This window comes from Suricata suricatta, chromosome 9 (genome assembly GCF_006229205.1).
Source record: "Suricata suricatta isolate VVHF042 chromosome 9, meerkat_22Aug2017_6uvM2_HiC, whole genome shotgun sequence".
NCBI lineage: Eukaryota > Metazoa > Chordata > Mammalia > Carnivora > Herpestidae > Suricata > Suricata suricatta.
The window spans coordinates 33268049-33294026 of record NC_043708.1 but is presented as its reverse complement, the minus strand read 5'-3'; the positions used below and the strand labels follow the sequence as shown (position 1 = coordinate 33294026).

At 36.8% G+C, this 25978-nt stretch overlaps 1 protein-coding gene across 7 annotated transcripts in view; it reads left to right on the top strand.

Moving 5' to 3' along the window:
* The window catches only part of GPHN (gephyrin), a 608842-nt gene continuing 582864 nt past the window's right edge, over window positions 1–25978 (top strand). For 4 of the 7 annotated variants that reach the window (XM_029951680.1, XM_029951677.1, XM_029951678.1 and 1 more), the window contains exon 1: window positions 3–664. In XM_029951680.1, the coding sequence (XP_029807540.1) occupies window positions 601–664 (64 nt within the window). In that variant the 5' untranslated portion in view covers window positions 3–600. Of the gene's footprint in view, window positions 665–25978 lie in introns of all 7 variants that reach the window. The other 3 variants (XM_029951674.1, XM_029951675.1, XM_029951679.1) reach the window with 3 other exon arrangements.

The window sequence follows — 25978 nt, the reverse complement described above, 5'->3', positions numbered from 1 at the left end:
TCGCGTCCTCCAGCCAATCCGCCGCTACTCGCGAGCCTAGGAGCGTTCCTCTGGCCTACTCGGGCTGGGCCGCCTCCTTCCCGCTCCCAGTACTCTGCAACCCGAGATCTCACACCTCCCCTCACTCTCCACGAGTTCCACGCCTCGCGGTGTGGCTCCGCCCCTGTCCCCGAGTCCGCCCCCGCAACCTTCCGAGCGTGTGCACTCCTTTCCCTTCACTCTCCTGTTATCTAGCCGGTCTGGGTCTCGCGCTCCGCAGGACGGTGTGGGTCACAGCGGCCTCGCTCGGACGCCTCCGCGCGCTCTCCTCCTGCGGCCCCCTCCCGGCCCCCCCTCCCGCAGCTAGCAGCCTCCGACCTGGACGCGGGGTCGCGCGCCCTGACTCCGCCCCCCCCACCGCGGACTCGCGCACTCCCGGCCGGGCCTCTCCCCTGCGCAGGCCGCGGAGCGCCTGGCCGCCTCCCCCTCCTTGCCCGGTCGCCGCGAGCTCCCCGGGCGCTCTCGCTCTCGCGCTCTCCGAGGCGAGCGCGCTCCCGGCCCGCGCGCTCCGGGCTCCGGCTTCTCCCGGCTCCTGTCAGTGCGGTGACTGCGCTGGGAAACATGGCGACCGAGGGAATGATTCTCACTAACCACGACCATCAAATCCGTGTCGGAGTCCTCACAGGTAACCGGGGGAGTAGATCCGGGACCGTCGCGGCCGCTGTCCCCGACTAGTCTCAGGCATCTCGTCTGTGGTGACTCCTCTCTGCGGCCTCGGGAGGAGGGAAGACTGAGGAGGGGGACGGGGGGGGGGCGTTTTACAACCGCTGAGAGCTGCCGGGGGTTGGGGTGTTCCCGCGGGCCCCTCAGGAACTGGAGCCGGCCCGTGGGATATCAAGCCCCAGTGCCGTCGCAGCCGAAGTCCCTGGCCCCCGGGGACTGATGGGCTTGTGCGGCGGGCGCTGCGGGGCTCCTGGCTGCCGGTGCAGGCGGCGGGATCCCGGCTCCGCAGCCTCAAGCACGCCGCTCTGACTGGCCGGCGCGCTTCCTCCGCCAATGCTCGTCTTGGAGAAGGGGGATTCCTATTTCCACCCCCTCTCCCCTCCCCCTTCGCTGGCGGCCCCGCGCTGCTGTAGCTGTGCTTGCCCCGGGCACCGGCCGGACACAACACTGGTGAATATCGGGCGAAACTCTGCTCTGCCTCAGGCTGCCCGTCGCCAGTCGGGCATCCCCTCAACCACCCCTGGGACACCCGTTGTCTGTCCAGAGAGGTGGGGGATCCCTTGCCCCCAGACCTCGGAAAGTGTCTGCATTCCGCCTTCCCCAGCAAAGGGCCCTCTGCCCGCCTCTTCGTTTTCTTAGAGGGACGGGCTGCACTCTGCGGCCGGGGCTTTTTATTTGAGAGGGTAGGATTCCCCGACTTGGGCTCCTCTGTGCCCCTCCTTTCTGGGAACCCCCCTCTCCGGATGGTCCCTGGGCTTGTGAGGAGCTCACTTTTCCTGGGTCTCGTTTCCCTCCCTCGCAGAAGCCGTGTGTGCTCTGCATGTCTGATTCCGTTGCGTTGTATTTGGGTAATATCCTTCAGTTCGGCGATAGGCAGTTGCTGCAGGGCATGACTTCCGAGATGAATAGCAAGCCAATTTGTTGGGGGTTCTGCTGTGGTTCTGTAATTGGCAAGGTTTGTGTGTAATTCAGTGGCGAAGTGGGGGTTAAAGAACTATATTTGGAATCTGAGGGCTTAGTTTGGAGTGAAGGAAATCCAAGACACCCTTGATGTGATTTTGGAAAAAGAAGAAATGTAGACGGGAATCCTTGTGTCTCCCCAGTCCCCCGCCCCTCACTTCTTATTTTTTTTTCTCTTGTCAAATTCTGACAGGTTGAGACGGTGCTCGAGAAGGGACTAAATTGAATGAGACTTGCTTTTATTAGGTAGAAAAAAAATCTCTGTCGGTAGATACTGAGTGCTAAGCTTATTTGGCTGCTGAGTTTTATGAAAAGGAGATATCCGTGGCACCCCTTCCTCTCTTTTAAGTAAATGAGTTGCCTTGCCCTGGTATTCTTTACAGATGTTAATGGTGATTTATTGAATTTTCCTAATGGAAAGCCGCTGGGATAGAGAAACTAGTCTAAGCCAGTTGTAGGGAAGGGAACCCCCCAAATCAGATAATGCGCTGTTCTCTTCTTTTGGTGCTGAAACTGTTGCCTTGTGTGAAGATTCAGTTGTATCAGAATTCTAAGAGTTGACGCTGCTGATTTTCAAAGAATCTAATAGCGGTGTGTAGAAATGTACTGCCTGTATCAGCCTTCAATTTGCTTTTTAAATTTCAGCCGATTTAGAAAGTTGATAGAGTAGTAAGAGGGAAGCTTAATTGAATCCAAATATTTCTGCTGCCCATGGAAATGAAAGGCCAAAGCTGTTTTAAAGTTAAACCATAGCATTTTTAAAAACCGTATGTTTTTTGGTCCATTTAAGCTTTCTCTAATAGTTTTATTTAGTGCTTCTTCTAACCTGGGTAAAGTGACACAGTAGATGGGTGTACAGAATGCTTTGAATGATACAGCCTTTATCTCTATCCCTACAGTACAATAGGGATAATGTTGTTATCCAAACATCTGAAGAAACAATGTATGTAATTATTGTGCTATAGTTGTTTAAATAAATTACCTGTGTGTTTGAGGACTAAATGTAAAAGGAGTTCCATTCTCAGATGATTTAGGAGCAAATATGATTATCTGAAGGGGGACTTTGATTCATTTACTAAAGGTAAGAAGAAACTCATTTTAAAGGGGAGTTGAAAGTCAGTGGCAACCTTATAAATAAATATGTTTGTGAGGTTGAGGTTCTTGAACAGAATGAAAATGAAATGCAAAGACCTTGAAAAACCTAGGTGGAATAGGTAGGTGGCACAGGCAGAATGTCAAGGAGAGAAAACTTTGGCAGTGGGAGTAACCGTAATCTGGAGAAATTGTCTCATGAAAATGAGGTACAGTAGTATGGGGGAAAAGTCTAGGGTCAAGAATAAGGATGTAGGTGAAGGGACAAAGAGGAAGTTGCAGAATTGTAAGAAATGGTAATGGAGGACAATAGTATATGGTAATAAAATGGACATTTGAAGTCAGAAATAACTGATGTTTTTACTTGAAAAGTTATAGTCAGTTTCAATAGAGCCTGGAAACAGAAGAATCAGAGGAAAGAGCACCAGTTCTCAGTCTGCAGATAGAGGATTTTTATTACAGACAGCTTAAAATTTATGGTTTTGGTAGTCCATGTGATTTTGTGCAAGAAAAAACCCCTACAAAAATGAAGCAATGTTGTGTCATTTTGTGTCTTGTATAACTTCAAGTTTTGCAGTTTTACTGTGTAAAGTTTTTCTTTATTGAGCTTATGTACTATGACTTCATACTTAAGAAAATTAAGAGGGCATACTTAAAACTGTGTTTTTATGAGTTATAATTTGTGGCTCTATTAAAGGCAGAGAGCTTGTTTTGTAAAATATCTTCTGCATGCTTCATGATAGTTATTTTAAGTATTTTATCTATTTTAAAGAAGTGGTTGAAAATATTGTCTACCTATGCACACATTTTACAGTACATATTTTGGTGAAATTGTATTGTCATTTCTCAAGTCTTTAATAGACTCTCTTTGTGACTTTTTTTTTATTATCTGTTGAAAAATCATATGTATACTTTGAAACTTTTCAACCTCTAGATTTTTTTTTTTAGTCCTCATCTCGGCTATGAAGTTTGCAAATAAATGTAGTCTGCAGTCTATTGAAACTTCTCATCAAATAATATTAGAATTTTGAAACAGTTGTAGGAAAATGTTTAGCAGAGGCATTTCTTTTTGCTTAATGATCTTGAATCCTTTTGGACTTGGAAGTTAGATTATAATAATTAGTGGCTATTTTAGTTATGCTAATTATTTTTTATCGGTAAAATGGGACCATTTATTATGGAAACATTTTAGGTTTACAGCAGACTCATTATATATTAATGGGTTACTTTTCACCTACTTGTTTCTATTTCTAAATAAACTATCGAGGGAGCAAACTAGTTCTCTGTTAAAGCTCCATAGAAACATCAGGAAACTAATGAATACATGCATTTATATAATATAGAATGAGATAGGTGATGTTACATTTTCTGTTTAGTATTGTATTAGTTAACCATTGCTAATGTTCAGCACCAAAGCATTTAGCTAAAGGTGATAAGCCATTACCTAAATTTTCACTAACAATGGTATGGTTGGGAAAAAGATATAATTTTTAGGAAAGATCATTTTAAAATCATATTTTTGCACTAGTAATATACATTTTTATTAAACTAAGTTGTAGATCTGTAATGAGTAAAAGATATTAGAATGAATATGAGTAGATAATAGAGATTAAAAACTAATTGTATACTAGAACACCAAAAATATTGCTTATAGGCATTATTTTAGTCATTCATAAATTAAGTCATTCAAAATATTTAACAAATTCTAAGCCAAGGAAGTTATAATCATAGAAGTCTGGAATTGTTCAAGCATTTATTGTATTTCATTCCTCAAGCTTATCCTTGTACATTATAAGTGTTCATATTTATTTTCTGAAAAACTCATTTATTGTTAAGATATTTATATGTTTTTGTTTTGAGAATAGGTATTGTCATTAGGCAAATTAGTATTGCAAAGAAAACTTAAATCCTACCGAATGGAATTGTGTGTTCTGGCAAACATACCAATATTGATCTGTATGATCATTGTTAAAAAGAATCCTATTCCTCAACCTAGGTCATTCTTTTATGAGTTTTTGGTTGGAACCAACGTATTAGAGAATTAAATGTTTAGCTAAAGTAGGAAATCCTTAATTTCTAATGAACATACTACCATCACTGGCTAACGACCTTAGAGCTGGTAGTACATACTTTGTAATATATTAAGAGTTTTAACTGTATTAAAACCACGGATTACTATTTGACATTAACTGAGGTGTGGAGAATCAACAGTATGTTGCTGGGGAGGAAGCGATGAATAAGAGACTATTTTTATTCTTACTGGTGATATATTCCTGTTTAAGGTGAATAAGTTACTTTGTGACACATTAAGTAAAATAGATAAAACCTGCACTTTCCTCCTGTAAATAGGATTGAAGAACAAGGAAGCAATTTGGAATTTGAGCTGTTAAAAAAAGAGCTCCTAAAAAAGAAAATAATGAAACCACAAGAGATTTTTTTCCTTCACAACTGGGCAGAGAAGAAAAATACCAAAGAAGAAGAAAACAGTATTTAACCCACTCAAAAAATAATTGGGACTGTAGTTAGGATGGATAGCATGCAATCTTAATTTTTGAGCAACCACCCCAAAAGCAAAAGTCTAATGAAGTAGCTTCATGTAGAAGTTCTCTTCAGGTTGTTCAATGAATTCATAAGTGAATTTATATTTAATTCATTAATGTAATTAAACTTTCTTAAATTTTGTAATTAAACAACCCCAACTATTTTTAGTTTTTCCAGTAAGTATGCCTTTTGAGAGAATGGAATTAAACTTACTATATGCTTTAAAAAATATTCCTAATTTGAAAAATAAAGGGGCAAGGAAGTGAGATGTGGTAAAAAGGGGCATTATACAATTTGTGTCCTTTTCATATTGGGTACATGATATTATGTTAAGGGATACTCTTTAAGGATTCTAAGGCTTAGAATCTAAGCTATTGGAAGCAACATAATAATTCTTGAAATATCAGTTTTACTTGAGGTTATATAATTTAAGCCACTTTAATATTAAGTGTGTGTGTATTAGGAACAAAATGTAGAATTCACATGAATTGTTCAGATAAAATTAGAAACTCCAAAGAAATTTCAAGTAAACCCATTATATAACTCCAGACCTCATCAGACTTCTTGGTTATGGGTCCTTTGGCACCAAAAATTTAAGGAGCACTGGGTCATGGGACGAACACTGGAAGACTGGCTTTCTAATGCTAATTTGGCCAGTAAAGTTTTGTAATATTACTTAACTGTCTCTCTTAGCCTTTCTTACCACTAACCAGAAGGAATCATTCTCTAAGATCACTTTAAACTTTCATGGCAATATGTTTCTACCCTTTAAAAAAATTTTTTTTAAATGTCTTTTATTTACTTTTGAGAGACAGAGAGAGTCAGTGTGAGCAGGGGAAGGTCAGAGAGAGAGGGAGACACAGAATCTGAAGCAGGCTCCAGGCTCTGAGCTAGCTGTCAGCGCAGAGCACACCGTGAACCAACTGTGAGATCATGACCTGAGCCGAAGCCGGAGCTCAACCGACTGAGCTACCCAGGCGCCCCTGTTTCTACCCTTTAGCATCTTGAACAACTGGAAAGAGAAATATAGGATGTCATACTTAGTTAATATTTTTTTGTCTCTATAATGAAACTCATTATGGGAGGAGGTAGATTATACAGAAAAAATGCAAGAGAATAAGAAATGGACGAAAAGATAAAAATTTCAGAGATTAAGTACTTTCAGTATAAACTGAAGGAAGAATATTTAGATTTTTTTTCATTTAGAAATTTTTGTGGCGAGGCACCTGGGTGTCTCAGTTGGTTGAACTTCGGACTCTTGATTTCTGCTCTCATGTCATGATTTCAAGATTCATGAGATTGAGCCGTGCATTGTGGGGCTCTGTGCTGATAGCGTGGAGCCTGCTTGGTTTTTCTCTCTTCCTCCCTCTCTGCCTCTCCCCCTCTCATACTCTCTCTGTGTTTCTCTCAAAATAAATAAACGTTAAAAAAGTTTTGTGGCATTAATAATCCTCTGTTATCAGTAGTTTCAGGCTTACACTTAATTTCAGATTTAGCTCAAGCCTTACTTCCTCAACAAAATCCTAGAAATTATTCTCTGTAATGATGTCTTTCTTTGTTTTCCTGCAGTATTTATAAATGTTATCTATACCCTGTAATCATGTAAACGTGGGAGGCTACAAGATATAGTTTTAAAAAAAGACAAAAGTACTTTAGAGTCAAACAGGCTTGGATTTCAGACCCAGATTTGGCCCTTATTTTGGGAAGTCATTTAATCTCCGAATTTCAGTTACCTTCTCCAACATAAAGATGGCAGTACTTATTTCACAGAATTGGAAGAACTGAGATAATATATGTGAAAATGCCTACCATGTATGTCTAACTTGGAGTATTTACTCAATAATCTTTACTTCCTTTCCTCATCATATGTTGCTTTGATGAAGTTTGCTAATGTCTTCATGTGTAAACATTTTAGTCAAAGTAGATTTTAAAGTTCTTGAAACAGATGATTGTGTGCTTTACTTCTTTTGTGCCCTTTTGTTGTAGCACCTTTAATGAAGTAAAGGTATAGAAAATGTATAGTAAAATTAGGTGGTGTGACATTTATATAGTGGCTTAGGAAACAGCTACCTAAAAAGACTTAGGTTAACCGGAACTTCACTGTTACTAGTAAGAAGATGGTTCAGAGGTTTAGTATTTTTCTATGTATTACTAGTAAAAGGATGATATTAATAATGTGTATTTGAAACATTTTTATACTACCAAGTTTGATATATTGCTTCTTAGTTAATGGCCAAGTCTTATGAGGATTATTTTAGAATAATTTGGGAGTAATTTTTAAAAATGTCATCTTAAAAAATGAAAAATTTATAGGTCCAAGAAATTCTGAAAATGTTATTTTGAAGGTCAGGTCTGATGGTCAAAATAGCATAAAATAGGAATCAAAAGTTCTACATCTTCTATGACTTTCAAGAGGCTTAACTGCATTTTACCTGTTTCCTTAACTTTGAGTGGGGGTAATTATGCTTACCTAATAGGGTTAATGTGAAGAACAAAGAAAGTAATGTATTCAGTATTCAACATCTGTTGTGTGCCAGGCTGTCTTCTAAAGTGAGAGATACAGTAGTGAATAAGACAGATACAGTCCTTGTCCTTTTGGAGCTTATATTTTTACATTAAAAGGAACACACTATTTAGTCAGGTTGGATATTGACAAATTCATGCTTCATTTATGTTGTATTTCTTAAAAAATTTTTTTTTATGTGTATTTGTTTTTGAGAGAGAGACAGAGAGACAGAACACTAGCTGGGGAGGAGCAGAGAGAGAGAGAGAGGGAGACACAGAATCAATCCAAAGCAGGCTCCAAACAGCTGAGCTGTCAGCATAAAGCCTGACACAGGGCTCGAAATCATGACCGTTGAGATCATGACCTGAGCCAAAGTCAGACATTTAACCAGCTGAGCCACCTGGGCGCCCCATTTATGTTGCATTTCAAGGAATAAAGTGCTTCTGTATTTTCTTTTTGATGTAGATAACTTAAGTATAAACACCAAAACTGTTTTCATATTAAGCCGTTTTTGACACACATTTTTAAACCATTACATATTTCCCACTTTCTAAGATAGAAGATATTGAACATAATTTATTTTTTTGTCCAATCAGGTTTAAGTAATTATAGCTAACAATTAACCAGGCCTGTATACATGGTGTAAATATGTTCAATTAGTTCTAAGCACTTGGTACATGTTATTTAATCCTTATGGCCTTCATAAATTGCCCTTCACCTTCTTGCTTCTGATCTACTATACCCTTGGGAAGTACATAAACTGCCTTGCTAAGAATTATATATGGTAGCATATCCAGTTAGACTTGCAGGTCTAAAGAATAATTGTTTTCACTTTTGGGTTGAAGGCATTAGAGGAGGAACGGTTATTAATATAAGATTGAAAGAAATTTGCATATTTCTTTGTACTTTGACATTTCAGGATCATGGCTAATTGTGTCTCCCTTTTGCTGAAAATGTTAATAAAAATGCAGAAACTCCTGAAATGAAGAGACCAAATACAAGCTTGAGTGCTAAGTGGAAATGTACTGTTAAGTTCTTTTTTATTTTTTTTTAACAAACATTAAGAGAAAGTATACTTAGAATTAATGATCTTTAATTCAGGTGAAGAACTTTTGGATATCTCGGACACAAGAAGTTGAATAGGGTAAATACTATTTTCAGACACAAAAAGGATGAAAGATTAAAAATATGATCACCTTTTCTCCCTTCCACTTAGGTATCAGTAGTAAATTTTGATCTTAATGCAAAATTTCAAAGCTATGCTATAATAAAATTGATACCTCCATGATAGTAGTTACAATTGATTTTAGTTACAGGTGGGATAGTTTCTAAACACTTAGCATGTTTTTAATGAGTTTTAAAAACTTATGGAGTATGTTTGTGTTATTGTAAAATATGTAACTACAGAAAGGTGAAGTGTAAAATTAAGCCCTACTACTCTATTTTCCTGGTCTCTTTCTTTCTAGTGTTAATCATTTTAATTTTGGGGCGCCAGGGTGGCTCAGTTGGTTAAGCATTCGACTTTGGCTCAGGTCATGATCCCATGCTTCATGAGATCAAGCCCTGCATGGGGATCTCTGCTGTCAGCCCTGAGCCTGCTTCAGATCCTCTGTCTCCCTAGTATTCTGCCCCATCTCCACTCTCTCACTCTCAAAAATAAATAAACATTTAAAAAATAAGAAAAAAGATTTTTATTTTTGTTTATTCTTCTGTATACAAGCATGTATTTCTTATATCAGAGTTTGCATATTGGCAGACCAATGGCCATAACTGACCAGCACACATGTTTCATTAGGTCCCTGCTGTGTTTTTACAAAATAGTATGTTTCATATAAACCCATATTCTTAACTTTTTAAGGTTCAGCATCATGGCAACCTCTTTCTCACATGACAATAATTGGTTAAGTGGTTATCCCCTGGAAATAGGGCATGTATTCTCTCTCACAGTTCCCACTGAACCTATTTATATTCTCTGCCTAGCTCTGTAGTCATTTGAATTTGTGGTCTTCGCTCATGCATAGTATTCTATACCTACCACCCTTTCCAGCATGTCTTGGATATCTTTTCATATTAGTGAAAATAATAACAGTTAACTTTGAGAGCTTACCAAAATGTAAAATGCTTTTCTAGAGCCCATCATAGAGCCTATTAATTAATTTAATCCTCATAATAGTATCACTGTTTTACAGTTGACTATATTATAGCAGAGAGAGATTAAGTAATTTGCTCAAATTAGTGTGATAAGAGGCGAAGTTTAAAGGCCAAGCCGCAAATCGAACCCATGTTGTCTCTTCCTAGAGTGTAAACTCTTAACACATACCCCTTGGTGTGTAATAGTTCATATAGATACACATTTTTAAAAATTTTGTATTTTTTTTATTTAAAAAATTTTAACGTTTATTTGTTTTGAGATTGCAAGCAGGAGGGGAGACATGGGGGGGGGGCGACACAGAGGGGAGAGAGGGAGACACAGAATCTGAAGCAGGCTCCAGGCTCTGAGCTGTCAGCACTCCTGAACTCAAGGAGCTGAAGCTGCGAGATAATGACCTGAGCTGAAGTCACTCAACCGACTGACCCACCCAGATGCCCCTTTTTATGCTGTATTTAATCATCAGTCATAGGTTATGCTGTATTTAATCATCAATCCTCAATTGATAGACCTTGAGATTTCTAACTTTTCACTGTGACAAATGTTGTAGACAGTAACATTGTACATTTATCATTGCATATTTGTGAGTTTTTTAAATGTAAGATTAATTACTTTAGACTTTTTGTGCCAATGGTATATGAATTTTAAAATTTTGATAGAAATTATAAACTTGCCTTCTAAAAACTGTACTTATTTTGATTAATATTCTCTTCTTCATTTGGTATGATCTTTTTTGTTACTTAAAAGGTTCTTTTGAGATCTCTTTCTTGAATTACATATTTGGGTGGATTAGGACTCTTTTATTGCAAATGACAGATACCTAGCTCAAAATTAACAAGTGAAAACAGGAAGTTACTAATTTACGTAGCTATAATAGAGGAAGAAATGATTTTAGAGTCTCAAGCAGTGTGATCAGGGAATTAATATAATCATGAACTCTTATTCTTCATTTCAGTGCTTTGTTTTCCTGAGTATGATGCAAGATGCTTCTTTACCTGTCTTGGCTCACAACTCTTTGAGCCAATCATTGTGAGTAGGAGAGTGAGGGCTGTGATTAGCCAGATGTGTATCACATGTGTGTCTTGGGCGTGGGGCACTAAATAGGCAGCTTCACCAGAATCACATAGAAAAGGGAAAAGGAACTCTCCAAATTGGAGTTTCTGCCACTAGAAAGGGAAAAGTATGCTTGGGCAGACAGTTCTCTTGCTAGAGGTTCCCTGAAGTCTTGGTGCCTTTTTGCTTTCTTCTTTTTTCCCTAAGAATATAGTTTATTATATCTGCCCCTTTTCCTCTTTCTCCTACTTCTTCCATGAAAATGCTTTTCTGGTAGGTAGTTATAAATTCAAACTGGTGCAAGTTAAATGTGAGAGTTGATGGGTTAAACTCAGGACCTCTTACTATCAACAAATGGCTAATTGATTTGTCAGTTAACTATGACTGACTTCTACTTTTTCATGCTCTGTTTAAGAATGCTTATCTAGGGGCACCTGGGTGGCTCAGTCGGTTAAGTGTCTGGCTTCAGCTCAGGTCATGGTCTCACGGTTTGTGGGTTCAAGCCCAGCATCGGGCTCTGTGCTGACAGCTAGCTCAGAGCCTGGTACCTGCTTCAGATTCTGTATCTCCCTTTCTCTCTCTGACTCTCCCCTGCTCACACTGTCTCTCTCTGTCTCTCAAAAATAAATAAAAAAACATTAAAAAAATGCTTATCTAATGACATTTTAGAGCAGTAATATACATGTAATAGTAGGATTTTACTGGTTTTTACAATAGCCTTTTTATGTTGCTTTATTTTAAGTTTATGATCAGTTATGAGTCTAGTCTTTTTCTTTCTATGAACAGTCTCTCCCAGTGTTTTCTAAATTTTGTTCTAGCAACACTTCTCTGGGAGTTAATATAATAAGTATGGTGTGAAGAGGTTTTAATTTTCAAATAAATTTGAAAAAAGTGCTGTATAGCATATCCCTTCTTTTGGAGATTTGTAATATATTAAAACATATTAGCATATTAAATATGTGAGTGATATTATGGTTGTGGATCCTGTTGAACTTTAGTCCAGTGTTTCTAAAACTTTTTGAGGATGAAACACTTTCTCAAGGCACATCAGAATTCAGTACTTCTTTGGGAAATTGTGCCTCTCCCCCGCTCCCCCTTGCAAATGGTCTTCTGGAAGTCTGTGTAAGACTCTTACATTTATTCTTTTAGCTTTTTGCTATAGAAATAGCAGTTACCTGTAATAATCTCCACCATGGAAATTATTTTATATGGATTTGCATATATATGTATACATAATCACTTCCACCTCCCATTTCTTTTTTTTTCCATATTAAAATATTGGCTGAAAATATTATTCAGAAAAATCTGTGATAGCAGAGTAGAAAGACCAATCTTGTTTTGTTACTACTACATGGGAAAGAATATTGGATCAAGTTCTGTTTTGGATTTTTCTAGTGGGAATTTGGTATCATTATCTGTGAAATGTAAAGTTGAAGAGATGCTCTAAAATATCCTTCAGCTCTAAAATCTTATTAATCTCAAACTCAGAACATATCTCATATTTACTATTCTCTTATTGCTTGTATTCATGTTATCTGCAGTCTGTTACTGACAGCACCATTATTGATCTGAAATGCCTTCCTTACTTCAAATAGGAAAAATTGCTAGAAATTGACACTGATATTCATACCAAATACAAATGGAAATAAATGTCTGTTACTTCCACTGCATAAGATGTGCCATTCATTTCCTTCAATATCACATGCTACAGAGTTTAAATCACAAAGTGCTTACGATTTAGAATAAAAATTACATGCATGTAAGTGTAATAACTGTCAAGCTTAGAAGAATATCATGTATTGAAGTATTACATTTTTCTTCTTTAATTAATAGGGATATATGTTGGAGATCTGGAAAGCAAAGATTAGTACTCCTCCCCTGCAAAAATTGTAAATACTTGGTTTGCTTACATATTTAAAATAAAGCTATTGTAAAAATAAGACCTATAATTTTAATGAACAATATTTTTTTAGTATCACACAGATACTTGAAATAGTAGGCTCTGGATTAGACCACCTGGGTTTATACCTAAGTTAAATGACATTAAATTTTTAGAGTTACTTAATTTTTCTAAGTATGGTTTTCTCATCTGTAAAATGGGGAGTAATACCAATGCCTACCCTGGAGGGTTGTTGTGGTAAGTGAGATAACTATAAATGTTTAATGAATGTGCCCACATAATAAGTACTCATTAAATGTTTGTTGTTTATTGTAATAACTTTGAATATAATTACCTTTATAAACATGGTAACAGAAATCCATCAATATAGCTATTGCTATTCTCCTCCTTCCCCTCTGTCTCCCTCCCCTCTTTCTCTTCCTCCTTTTCTTCCTCCTCTTCCTCCTCCTCCTCCTCCTCCTTCTTCTCTGTGTGCAATGTGAGGTTTAAACTCATGATCCTGAGATCGAGAGTTGCATGCTTTGCTGACTAAGCCAGTCTGCTTCCCCCAATACAGCTTTTAGATAACTTATCTAGTCATGGTTTATCTTCATGCTATTTTTCCACTCTTTCATATTATATTCTTTTAGGAGCAGCATTAAAGATTATTATTGTATTGGGGTTGTCCTTGATCTAAATTCTTATTTTCTATCTTAAATTTTGGACTGTTAGAGTCAGAAGATGGTTATTTGTAGTGTAGTAACTAATAACAATTTGAGATTTTTGAAGTACAGATTTAAAGTAAAGTATAGATGGGAAACTTTCTGATATCCTCTAAGGCTTATTAAGATCTGTGGAGAAAATTGCCTCTACACACACCTAGGTGGGTAATATAATGGAGTTCTATAGTAAAGAAAGTGGAAAAGTTTAAAATATTATACAAATGATGCAATAATACAGGGCGATAAAGCAATGGCAAAATAAAACTACATAGATAGTTGATTTGTAGAAGAGAGATTTTTAATTGGTAGATTAAGTAAATAGTAAGCCCCAGGGATAAGGAGCCAAGATTTGGGCCTTATTGTGCTTAGATTGAAGTGATAATGAGTTGGGTATAAGGCAAAGGAATATAATGTATAAAAAGGGAGAAATATTTATGAAATAAATGATGCTAAAAGAAAATCTGCAGAATTTACAGCATTGCAAAGGTAATTTTTGGCAGGAAAGTTTAAGAATCATTGACTTAGGTTAATACTGGAGTTGGCTTCTTCTGGAGATGGGTCTGTGAAGTATTATTAGATAGAAGAAAAAACCTGTCAACTATACATCATAATGAAACATTCATGCCTTTCTGATTTTTAATGGGTCATATCTGATATATGAGAAACTTGAAATGGAGATCCCCTCCCACATAGTAGAAACTTATAAGCAGCAAAATAATTATGGATATGATTTTATTATTCTGTTGTTTTCCTGCCCATGATTCATATATTAGTCTGACTATAGCCTGACATGTTTACAAACAATACAGACCAGTTTAATATTGTCTTAGTCCTTTTGGATTGCTCTAATAAAGTACCGTAGACTGGGTGGCTTATGAACAACAGAAATTTATATTCCATGTTTCTAGAGGCTGGCAAATCTAAGTTCAAGGGACCAGTTGATCTGATGTCCAGTGAGGGTCCACTTCCTGGCTGATAGACAGCTATCTTCTCACAGGGCAGAAGTGGGAAGGGATGTCTCTTTTATAAGAGCACTGATTCCATCCTTACGACCCAGTCACCTCCCAAAGGCCCCACCTTCAAACATCATCCCACTGATGGAATAGGTTTTCACATAATGAATTTTGGGAAGACACAAACATTCAGCATGTGGCAAGCAGGTGATTTACATCACATTATGTGAGGCTAAAACTACTAAATATTTATGGTGTCATCCATCCTTTGAGTATGAGGAGTTGGTTATAAAGTAGGTTTACCTTTTGTGTCATTTATATATTAAAAGCACTTGCCATGTACTGTATGATAGATTTACCAAACTTTTTCTGTAAACGGCCAGATAGTAAATATTTCAGGCTTTGTGGACTATATGATTTCTGTCACAGCTACTCAGGTCTGCCTTTGTAGCATGAAAGCAGTCATAGACAATATGTAAATGCATGAGTATGACTGTATTCCAATAAAACTTTATTTATAAAAATGGATTGTGGGCCAGAGTTGACACAAGGACCATAATTTGTCTATGTTGGAAAAGTATAATTCCAAATTACTTGCATGTGAATTGAACTTTTATATTAGTTAAAATTTGCATTTATAAACAACCAGAAAACTTAGTGGCTTAAAACTACAGTTTAATGCCTTTCACATTTCCACAAATTAACTCACTGGTTCTGCTATAGGTGGCATTAGTTGGGGTTCTGGTATAGCTGCAGTCATCTGGAGGCTTAAATGGGACTGTTGTCCAGGCCCTTGGTTCTCCTACATGTGGATTTATTCACATGGCTGATTCATTAGCCTCATAGTGTGGTGGCTGGGTTCCAAGAAGTATTCCAAGAGCAAGCATTATGAGAGGGAGGAAGCAGAAGCTGCCAGGCCAATTAAGGAATAGGCCTGAAACTGGCACAGCTTCATTTTTACCATCATTTTATTGGTCACACCCCTAGCCCAGAGTCACCATGGGAAGAGACTAGGAATACTAGGAAGCATGGTTAGTTGGAGCTCATCAAAGTAATGGTCTATTGCAGAATTGTTTTGATTACAAGTGACAATTCAAATTGAACTAGGTTTGGTAAAGGGAAAATTTATTATAAGAATAATGGGATGTCTAATCTCATAAAACCTAAGTATAGGGTGAAGCCTTAGGAATATTGGGTCTAGGGTTTGAAGGTTCTCAGGACTGTTTTTCATTTTTGCTTTATTCTGTAAGTTTTATTTTCTTTTACCACAGATTTGCCTTTTTCAATAGGGAAAAAAACAATGCCATCAACAGTTTCTATATTATTTATATCTTCCCATTTCAACCATCCAGAGAAGGACCAACTTTATTTTTACAGTTGTGTTTCTAAAATTTTTGAGGAAGAACTTTGTCCTGGACCAATCACTTGTGATCAAAGGATAGAGATTATGCTGTACCAACCATGTAGACAGGAGCAGGGTCAGTTAACAGAAAGGCGATGCTGAATATATAATCCCAAGGTAGTTTACTTGCCTCCTCCCTAACCATCTGTTATTAAGATAAAATAATTTCATAATTTGTTTCTCCATTGCAGGACTAATTTACTTCTTCAGCTTTCTGCCTACAGATATTTCGTTTGTTGGAGAGTAGACTAAAGGACTGGGAATACTTGAATATTCATAGTAATCTCTTACTTTGAGTAGGGGACAGCAGCATTTAGTATATACTATCTTAATTTGCCACTGTTAATATAGAATCAAATATGAAACTTACCTTACTGTGCTGTTACTCATTGATTTCCAGGGTAGATTTGGCTGTTCTGGCTAAGTGAGTATATTTTTGCTTTGGAAAGGGTCTACTTACATACATGAAAGCAAGTAACTGTAAGGCACACCTGAGTGGCTCAGTCGGCTAAGTGTCCTACTTCAGCTCAGGTCATGATCTCGTGGTCCTTGAGTTCAAAGCCCTGTGTCAGGTTCTGTACTAACAGCTCAGAGCATGGAACTGGCTTCGGATTCTGTGTCTCCCTCTCCCCCTGGCCCTCCCTTACTTGTGCTCTCTCTGTCTGTCTCTCTCTCTCTAAAAAATAAATAAACATTAAAAAAAAAGTAAGTATAAGACAGAATGAAGAGCTATAATAGAAGTACAAGCAACATACCGTGGATACACAGAGGAAGAAACAATTAATTTAGACTGAATGGCCGTAGGAAGGATGGTATTTTAAAGAAGGTAGTGTTTGAATGGGGCCTGGAAGAATGAATAACCCATCCTGAGAAAAGCAAGTACAGGTAATCTGGCTGTCAGGTTTTTTTGGCTTCTAAAGGGGTGGTACTAGAATGTCCTGGCTAAAGTAGATGAAGTTAAATCTAGGTGTAGGAAATTCAGTATAAACAGCTGCATGACTTATCTGATTTAACCTTCCTTAATTAGAATTACAAGAGCTAACTTGGTTTTGCTACATTCAGGCCTTAGGTGACTATGTGGTAGTTTGAAATTTAAGAATAATTTTTTAATTAAATAGTTTATCTCAAAGTCTCATATTTTTAGATATAGAACTTTAAGGATCATCTGTGCAAACCCATGCTACTAGGTAAAGAAACTAAGACCCAGTTAAATGACTTACTTAGGGTTACATGATAAAGTATAGGGCTAAAACTCAAGGCACCTTATTTGTAGCCTTGGGTATTAAAAAAAAAACTATACAGTGTATCCTTTGTAGTAAGAAGATTTTCCCCAGTATACACCCATTTGAATTTCCTGCTGTGACATTTTTAAAATGTGATGTATAACATGCATACAGTAAAATGCACAAATGTTGATTGCACAGCATGATGAATTTTTCATGTGTATAGACCCTTGTAAGTACCACCAAGATCAGGATATGGAACACTTCCAGCACTCCAGAATCTTCCTTTTTGCCTTTTACCAGTCAGTATCCATTTCCCATGCCCAAATAATCACTATTCTGATTTTTGTCCCCAAGGATTGCTCTTGCCTATTATTGAACTTGTATAAATAGAATGACTTCTGTCACTCATCATTATGTCTATGATACTCATCCATGTTGTGTGTAGCAGTTGTTCATTTTATTGCTATGTAGTATTCCACTGAATGAATGTATCATTATTCTGTTAATAGACATTTGAATTATTGCTAGTTTTGACAATTGTCAATAAAGCTATTAGGAATATGATCATATATGTCTTTTGATGAGTACATTGCTTCATTTCTAGGTATAAAATTGCTGGGATGTTATTTCCCAAGAATGTTGTACCATTTTCTATCCCCACCAGCAATGGAAGATAGTTTCAGTGTTCTATATTCTTGTCAAAATTTGGTGTTGTCAGTCTTTTTAATTTTAGCCATTCTGGTCAGTGTATAGTGGTTTCTGATTTACATTTCCCAGATGAGTAATGATGTTGAGCACCTTTTAATATATTAAAGTATATTAAATATTAAATATTTTAAATATATTGTTAATAGGGCTGTCTTACAGATTTGTAGGAATTCTTTATAATTCTGAATGTAAGTACTTTGGATATATATATGGAAAATATCTTCTTCCAGTCTATGGCTAGTCTTTTCACTCTCTTAATAGTGTTTTTTAATAAAAATTCTTAATATTAATAAAGTTTAATTTACTAAATTTTGTTTTAGTGGGTTTTTTGTGTACATGTATATCTTTGCTTACTCTAAGATCATGAGTATATTCTTGAAAATTTTCTTCTTGTTTTGTTTATTTTATTTATTTTTGAGACAGAGAGAGACAGAGCTCGAGTGGGGGAGGGGCAGAGAGAGAGGGAGACACAGAATCTGAAACAGACTCCAGGCTCTGAGCTGTCAGCACAGAGCCTGATGCGGGGCTCGAACCCACGAACTGTGAGATCATGACCTGAGCTGAAGTCAGATGCTCAACCAGGCGCCCCTTGAAAATTTTCCTCTAGAAGCTTTATTACTTTCCCATGTACTTGAACTTCTTTGGTGCATTTCAGATTAATTTGTATGAATGAGGCAAGGTAGAAAACAGTTTTGTTTTGTTTTGTTTTTTTTTGGATATCCATTTGCTCCCACTGGATTATAGGGTACCTCTGATGTAAATCAGATGGCTCTGTTTCTAGAGTGTATATCCTGTTCCATTGGTCTGTTTGTGTATCCTCACACCAGTATTATCCTTAGTTACTAGAAATTTATACTGAATCTTGATACCTGGTAGTATAGGTTTTCCAGTTTTTTCTTCTTCAATGTTTCTGTATTTTGAGGGGAGCTATACTTCATATATTAATACTAAATACCTATGCATCTAGAATCAGATTACAACACAAAAATCTGTTGGTGTTTGGGATTGCATTGAAGCTGTACATCGATTTGGAGAGAATTGACATCTTTAACATAGTAGACTCTTCCATTCTATAAACTTATAAACATGGATATCTGTTACTTGGATCTTTTTTTTTATATTATTTTTGAGAGAGAGAGAGAGCATGAGCTGGGAATGGCCAGAGAGAGAGGGGGAGACACAGAATTCGAAGTAGGCTCTAGGCTCTGAGCTGTCAGCACAGACCCCGATGAAGGGCGCAAACTCACGAACTGTTGAGATCATGACCTGATCCAAAGTTGGAGGCTTAATTGACTTAGCCACCTAGGTGTCCCTCTATTTACTTGGATCTTTAAGTTCTCTCAGCAGTGTTTTATGGTATTCAGTTTATCCTATTTTATTTTTTTAAATCTATTTTATTTAAAAAATGTTTTTTTCTAATGTTTTATTTGTTTTTGAGAGAGAGAGAGACAGTGTGAGCCGGGGAGAGTCAGAAGAGGTAGATACAGAATCCAAAGCAGGCTCCAGGCTTGAGCTAGCTGTCAGCACAGAGCTGGATGTGGGGCTCGAACCCACAAACCACAAGATCATGACCTGAGCCAAAGCCAGACACTCAACTGACTGAGACACCCAGGTGCTCCTAAATCTAATTATTTTTTGAGAGACCGACAGACAGACAGAGATAGAGTTTGAGAGCGGGAGGGGCAGAGAGAAAGGGAGATAGAGAAGAGGAAGCAGGTTCCAGGCTCCAAGCTGTCATCACAGAGCTTAATGAAAGGCTCGAACTAAGAACCATGAAATCATGACCAAGCCGAAATCTGACACTTAACCAACTGAGCCATTCAGGTGTCCCCTATGGTATTCAATTTAGATGTTTTATACATCTTTGGTTTTAGGGCTAGATATTTGATGTTTTAAAGATGTTGTTGTAAATGATATTGTTTATTTAAATTTCATTTTCCAATTGTTTCATATTTATATATAGAAATACCATTGATTTCCATATTTTAGTCTGTAAACAGCAACCTTGTTAATCACTTCATTTTTAATATTTCACAGTGTATCTTTTATATTTCCTATGTATGCAGCAATATCATCTGGGGCTAATGATACTACTTATTCCTTCCTGGTCTGTGTACATTTTTTCTTTGTTGTTCCTTATTGCAGTCTCCAAGACTTCCAGAGCAATGATAATAGAAATAGTGATGGTTTTATTCCTAAACTTGGGGGAGGAAATATTTAGTATTTCAGTATCAATTATTTTGTTAGCTATAGGTTTCTGTAGCTACCTTTATCAGATTAAAGAAGTTCCCACCTATTTTTAGTTTTCTGAATCATTAATGGCTATAAGTTTTATCAAATGGTTTTCTGCTTTTATTGAGATAATCTGGTTTGTGTTTTTAATTATATAATATGATGAATTACACTGATTGATTTCAGTGTTGAACTATTTTATACTCCTAGGATAAATCCAACTTTGTCATGATGTGTAATCGGATTCAATTCGTTAATGTTTTGTTTAGGATTTTTACGTCTGTTGATGAGAAATATTAGCCTATATTTTTCTTTCTTGTAAAAGTTTTGTCAGGTTTTGGTATGAAGATTTATTGGCCTCATAAAAACTATTTTTTTGTCTCTCTTTCCTCTGAAGGAGTTTGTGTTAGATTGCTATATTTCATCTGTACTAGAAAAGAATGTTTATTCTAAAGTTTTTTCATGTTAGTGCTAATTGCATGTTCAAATCTTTTAAAGACTCTTTTTCTCCTCCTATTTTTATCAGTTATGACAAGAATCTTAAAATCACCAACTATGACTGTAGATTTGTGTATTTTTTCCTTTCAGTTTTTTTCAGCTTTTCCTTTATATATATTCTGGAGCTCTTATTAGGTATAAAAATTTACAGTTGTTACAATATATGGTTGAACCATTATGTCATTGTGAATGTCCTTTATCTTAAGGAATATTTCTTGCATTGAGGTCTACTTTGAACTTAATATAATCACTTAATTTTCTTTTCATCAGTATTTCTGTGGTTTACTTTTTTCCTTCCTTTTATTTCAGCCTATCTGTATTCTTATATTTAAGGTATGCCTTTTGGAAATAGCTCATTATTGGGTCATGTTTGTTTGATTCAATTTGACACTCTTTGTGTTTTAACTGGAATATTCTGCTTATATTTAATATAATTACTAATAATAGTTGGATAGAAATCTGTCATTTCTCTAATTCTTTTCTATCTCATAGTCTTTCCTTTTTTTGTTCTTTGTTTTTAAAAATTTCTTTTCTATTTTTTATTTGCCAAGTTTTCTAAATTTCATTTTTATTAGTCTTTTGATCAGAGCTTCCATAATTATAATTTTTTAGTTATCATAGAGATTTTATAAATACCTTTGACTTATTAGTATCAGTACTTCTACTACTTATTGAACAATGGAAAACATAACACAGCTTAAATTCATTTACTCCTGTTATGTGCTGTTTCTTCATATATTTTACTTCAAGATGTGTTATAAACCACATAGACATTTTTTAGATGATCAATATTCTTTTGCATTTATCCACATATATATCTTTTCTAGTACTCTTCATTCATTTTTGCAGTTCTATGCTACCATCTGGGGTAATTTCCCTTTTTCCTGAAGTAATCCCTTTAATATTTTACCTAGTGCTGATCTGCTAAATGCAAATTTTCTTAGCTTTTGTCTGTGAATGTCTCTATTCTGATTTTTTGAAGAAAAATTTTCCTTATACAGAATTCTAGGTTGGCATCTTTTATTCATTCAGCACTACAAATATTCCTTTTCTGGCTATGATAATTTCTATTGAAAAGCCAGCCACCAGTCCTATTGTTGCCTCTTTAAAGGTAATGTGCATTTCTTGAATACTTTCAAGATTTTGTTTTTGTTTGTAGTTTATAAGAGTTTGTGTGGTGTCTTAGGATGATTTTATTTGCATTTATCTTGTTTGGGGTTTACTAGGTTGATGTTTTTCCACCAATTCAGGAAAAATTTTAAACAAATATTTTATGTATTGTTTCCACCTTAATCTCTCTCTTCAACCTTGTTAGATGTTTTGTCCTCATTAGATGTCAGATGTCTCTTGTACTTATTCTGTCTATTCTTTTCTTTCTATGAGTTAGGTATTTCTACTGACTTTTTTCCCCCCATTTTTTTTAAGGTTCTCTATTTTGAGAGAGAGAGAGAGAGAGAGAGAGAATGAACGAACGAATGAATGCAGGAGAGGGGCAGAGAGAGGGAGAAAAAAAATCCCAAGAGGCTTTGCAGTGTTAGAACATAGCCTGATATAGGACTTGATCCCAAGAACTGTGAGATCATGACGTGAGCCAATATCAAGAGTCACATGCCCAACTGACTGAGTCAACCAGGCATCCCATCTACTAACTTGGTTTTTAAGTTTACTAGTTCTCTTGTTTGCTGTGCCCAGACTAATTTAAACCCATCCAAGGGTGCCTGGGTGGCTCAGTTGGTTGGGCGTTCGATTTTGGCTCAGGTCATGATTTCACAGCTCGTGGATTTGGGCCTCGCGTCGGGCCCTGTGCCAACAGCTTAGAGCCTGGAGCCTGCTTCAGATTCTGTGTCTCCCTCCCTCTCTGCCCCTCCTCTGCTTGTGCTCTATCTCTCTGTCTCTCGAAAATAAATAAACATTAAAAAAAATCCATCCAGTCAATTTAATTTATCTTATTTTTTCAATTCTAGATAGTCTGTGTGATTCTTTTTTAATAGATTTCAATTTTTTGTTGCCTATCTCCATACTTTTATATATTTTGTCTAGTTTTTCTGTTTATGAACATATTAATAATTGCTTAAAGTCTTTGCTTTCCACCACTTGCATCATTTCTGACTGCTTCTGTTTTCTGCTTTTTGTCTTGATTATAGGTCATATTTTCTTGTCTCTTCATATATGTTGTTAAAGAAGGAAAAAATATACCATGAATAATAATGAAAAGAAAGGTAGGGTGGTTATATTAATAGATGTTCATTTTTTCAAGTTCTATAGTAAACACTATATACTTTAACTAGATAGAGGCTGAAAAGAATCTCTTCCTCCAGAGATGGTTTTTCTTTTCAACTGTTGAGCCAGTTGGGTGAGGTGCTGACACTACAATTTAATTAAGAATTGAACTGAACTTAATTACGCTCAGTCTGGATTGCAGTTTTAGTAAGATTTAGTTAGTTGTCTCTCTTTTGTCAACCTTGAGCTCCTTGGTTATTGACTAAGAAACTGTCAGATTGTTTCTTTACAGTCCTGAAAGACTAAAGGAGATTCACTTCTGTTCTTTGGAGGTTTTGAGATTGGCCTTTTGATCTCTTGCTTCATACTACTTCAAATTTAGGCAAATATTGAAAACCTGTCATGTATTGCTTATGGTTATTTCCCTTTTCTAGCAAGTTTTGTGCTAAGTACCATAAGACTGAGGAGGATTTCACTCTGCCATTCTAGCTCATTCTCCCAGCCTCTGCATCATCACAGAACTCAGCAAATATCCCTTTTAGCCTTGCATTTGGCACTTTTTGATTTATAGTCCACCACACTAAAAAGCTCTGCTGCTTTCTGTTTTTACCAATCCTTCTGCCTGGACCAATCTCTGTTCTCAGTCTATGCCCTAATATCTAAATGCTCCTAGGAAAAAAATAGCAGATGATTGTCAACTCACCTAACAAGGGCTTTTCTCTTCTCTTTTGGAATTTTAGTTTATCTATTTCTTACTTCATATGCTCTCTGATATCTTAAGAATTATTTCAATTCATTTTTTTTGCTTTTGAGATATCACAGTAACTGATGTCTTTAAAGATTGAAGCAGTGAAATGTACTTTTTTTCTGGTTATAAAAGTAATATATGCTGTATTAACTTTTGCTGAGTTAGGCTGCCTAACAGATTACAATACTTCGCTGTTTCATTGGCTTACAACAAGAAAGGTTTATGTTTTGCTCTTGCTATGTATTAGCTAAGGCTGGCAATAGCTTTGCTCTAGTTCCATGTGTCTTCTTATTCTGAGATCCAGGCTGGAGAACAACTTCTATCTGGGACATGCTGTTCTTATAACAGGGAAAAAAAGAATGAGATTTGGCAGAAATACACAGTGGCTCTTGAAACTTCTGGTTAAATGTTTATGTCATTGGCGAAAGCAAATCAATGGCCAAAGCCAAAGTCAGTGGGGGCAGAGATGCTCACCTCTCTATAATACTGTAAGCTACATAGGAACGGGTAGAGAAGATTATCTTTTTGAAGGAAGGTGGAAAGAATAATTACAAATCATAATAAAATTTACTACACATATGAACTAGAAATAAATACAGAGATGTGTAGTATTTGTAGTAGATATGCCCTCTAAGGTCATCAGTGATGATACTTTGGTGTGTATTCAGGATTAAAACTTTCTTATTATGTTAATTGATAGTTCTTTGAAAATGATAGCCTTTTTTTTTAACATTTATTTATTTTTATGAGAGACAGAGAGACAGAGAGACAGAGCCTGAACAGGGGAGGACAGAGAGAGGGAGACACAGAATCTGAAGCAGGCTTCAGGCTCCGAGCTTTCGGCACAGAGCCTGACATGGGGCTCGAACTCATAAACCACGAGATCATGACCTGAGCTGAAGTTGGCCGCTTAACCAACTGCCACCCAGGCACCTCTTAAAATGATAGTCGACATAAATTATAAATAAGATTTTGTTTTTTTAACTATGTACTCATAATTACAGAAGAGCCCTCAGAGTGGTTACATATATATAGTTCTTCCTTTGCCAAGTAGTGCCGGACTTACTATAGTTCATTTTCAATTTACTTATTTATTACTTTCAATTTGCTTTAATTTATAATATTTAAGTTTCTAAATATAAAACATCTTTAACAAAAGTTTGGGTCTGATCCATGACATGTAGTATCATCACTTTCTTATTCTCTGAGAGAAGATAAAATTCAGAATTGTGGGATTTTGTAAAGGGTATATTTTTTAAGGGAGAGAATTCTAGAAATAACAAAAGTTAACAAAAAATTCTTGACCCAGCTCAACTATGTCTACCTAATATATTTCACAGTGTACTTTAAAGTGGATTAACCAGACACCCTCTTAGAATGAGAGTACCCATGAAAAAGGTTAGGCTTATTTAGTCATTTATAGATATTTATAGATATAGATATTAGAGCAATTCTTAGTGCTTTAGATTTTCATGAAGGCGTTTCATTGGCAGGGAAAAGTAAAAGTGACTCTGTACAAATTGGGGAGGGCAAGACTCATGTGTGCTTTTGGACTCTGAAAGACTCTTAACGTTTGGGCCATGGAAGAAGAGGGAGGTGAAAGAGGTCTGGAAAATGGTCTAACTTGTAATTTTGCCATAGGTCCAACCTAGTGGAGTTTGGCATGCCAATGAAAATTAAATTTACAAGACAGGTTGATGTTGTTGGTACCATGGAAAGAGTGACTTGAATGAGGTACATCTGGATTCAGATTTTTTCTGGTTGTATGACTAAAATGCTGTGTGATTTCGGCAATTTACTTAAGTTGTATTTATAAAATAGAAATAATAATTGATTTATTGATCCTACCTCTTTAAATTGTTTCTCTATTCCTTCAGCCATCACTTCCTCTTTTATCCAACTTAAATTTTATGGGCTTTTATTATCTGTAGTATGCATCCTGAACTCCCTGGCATTTACCCCTTAACTTTCTTGTCTGACTCTAAGTTTGTCATACTCAGGAAAAGTATAACCCAGGTGGAATCCCCCCTGCCCCTTCTTGAGCCCTCGGTTCATTTTCAGTATTCAGTAGTCTCTCAGGTTTTGCGTCCCTCTCTCTTCCCAACTCTCTATCCCCCTTCCCCTCCCTATGGTCCTCTGTTAGGTTTCTCTTCTTAGACCTATGAGTAAAAACATATGGTATCTGTCCTTCTCCGCCTGACTTATTTCACTTAGCATGATGCCCTTGAGATCCATCCACTTTGCTACAAATGGCCATATTTCATTCTTCTCATTGCCATGTAGTACTCCATTGTGTGTGTGTGTGTGTGTGTGTGTGTGTGTGTGTATACACACACACACACACACACCACATCTTCTTGATCCATTCATCAGGTGATGGACATTTA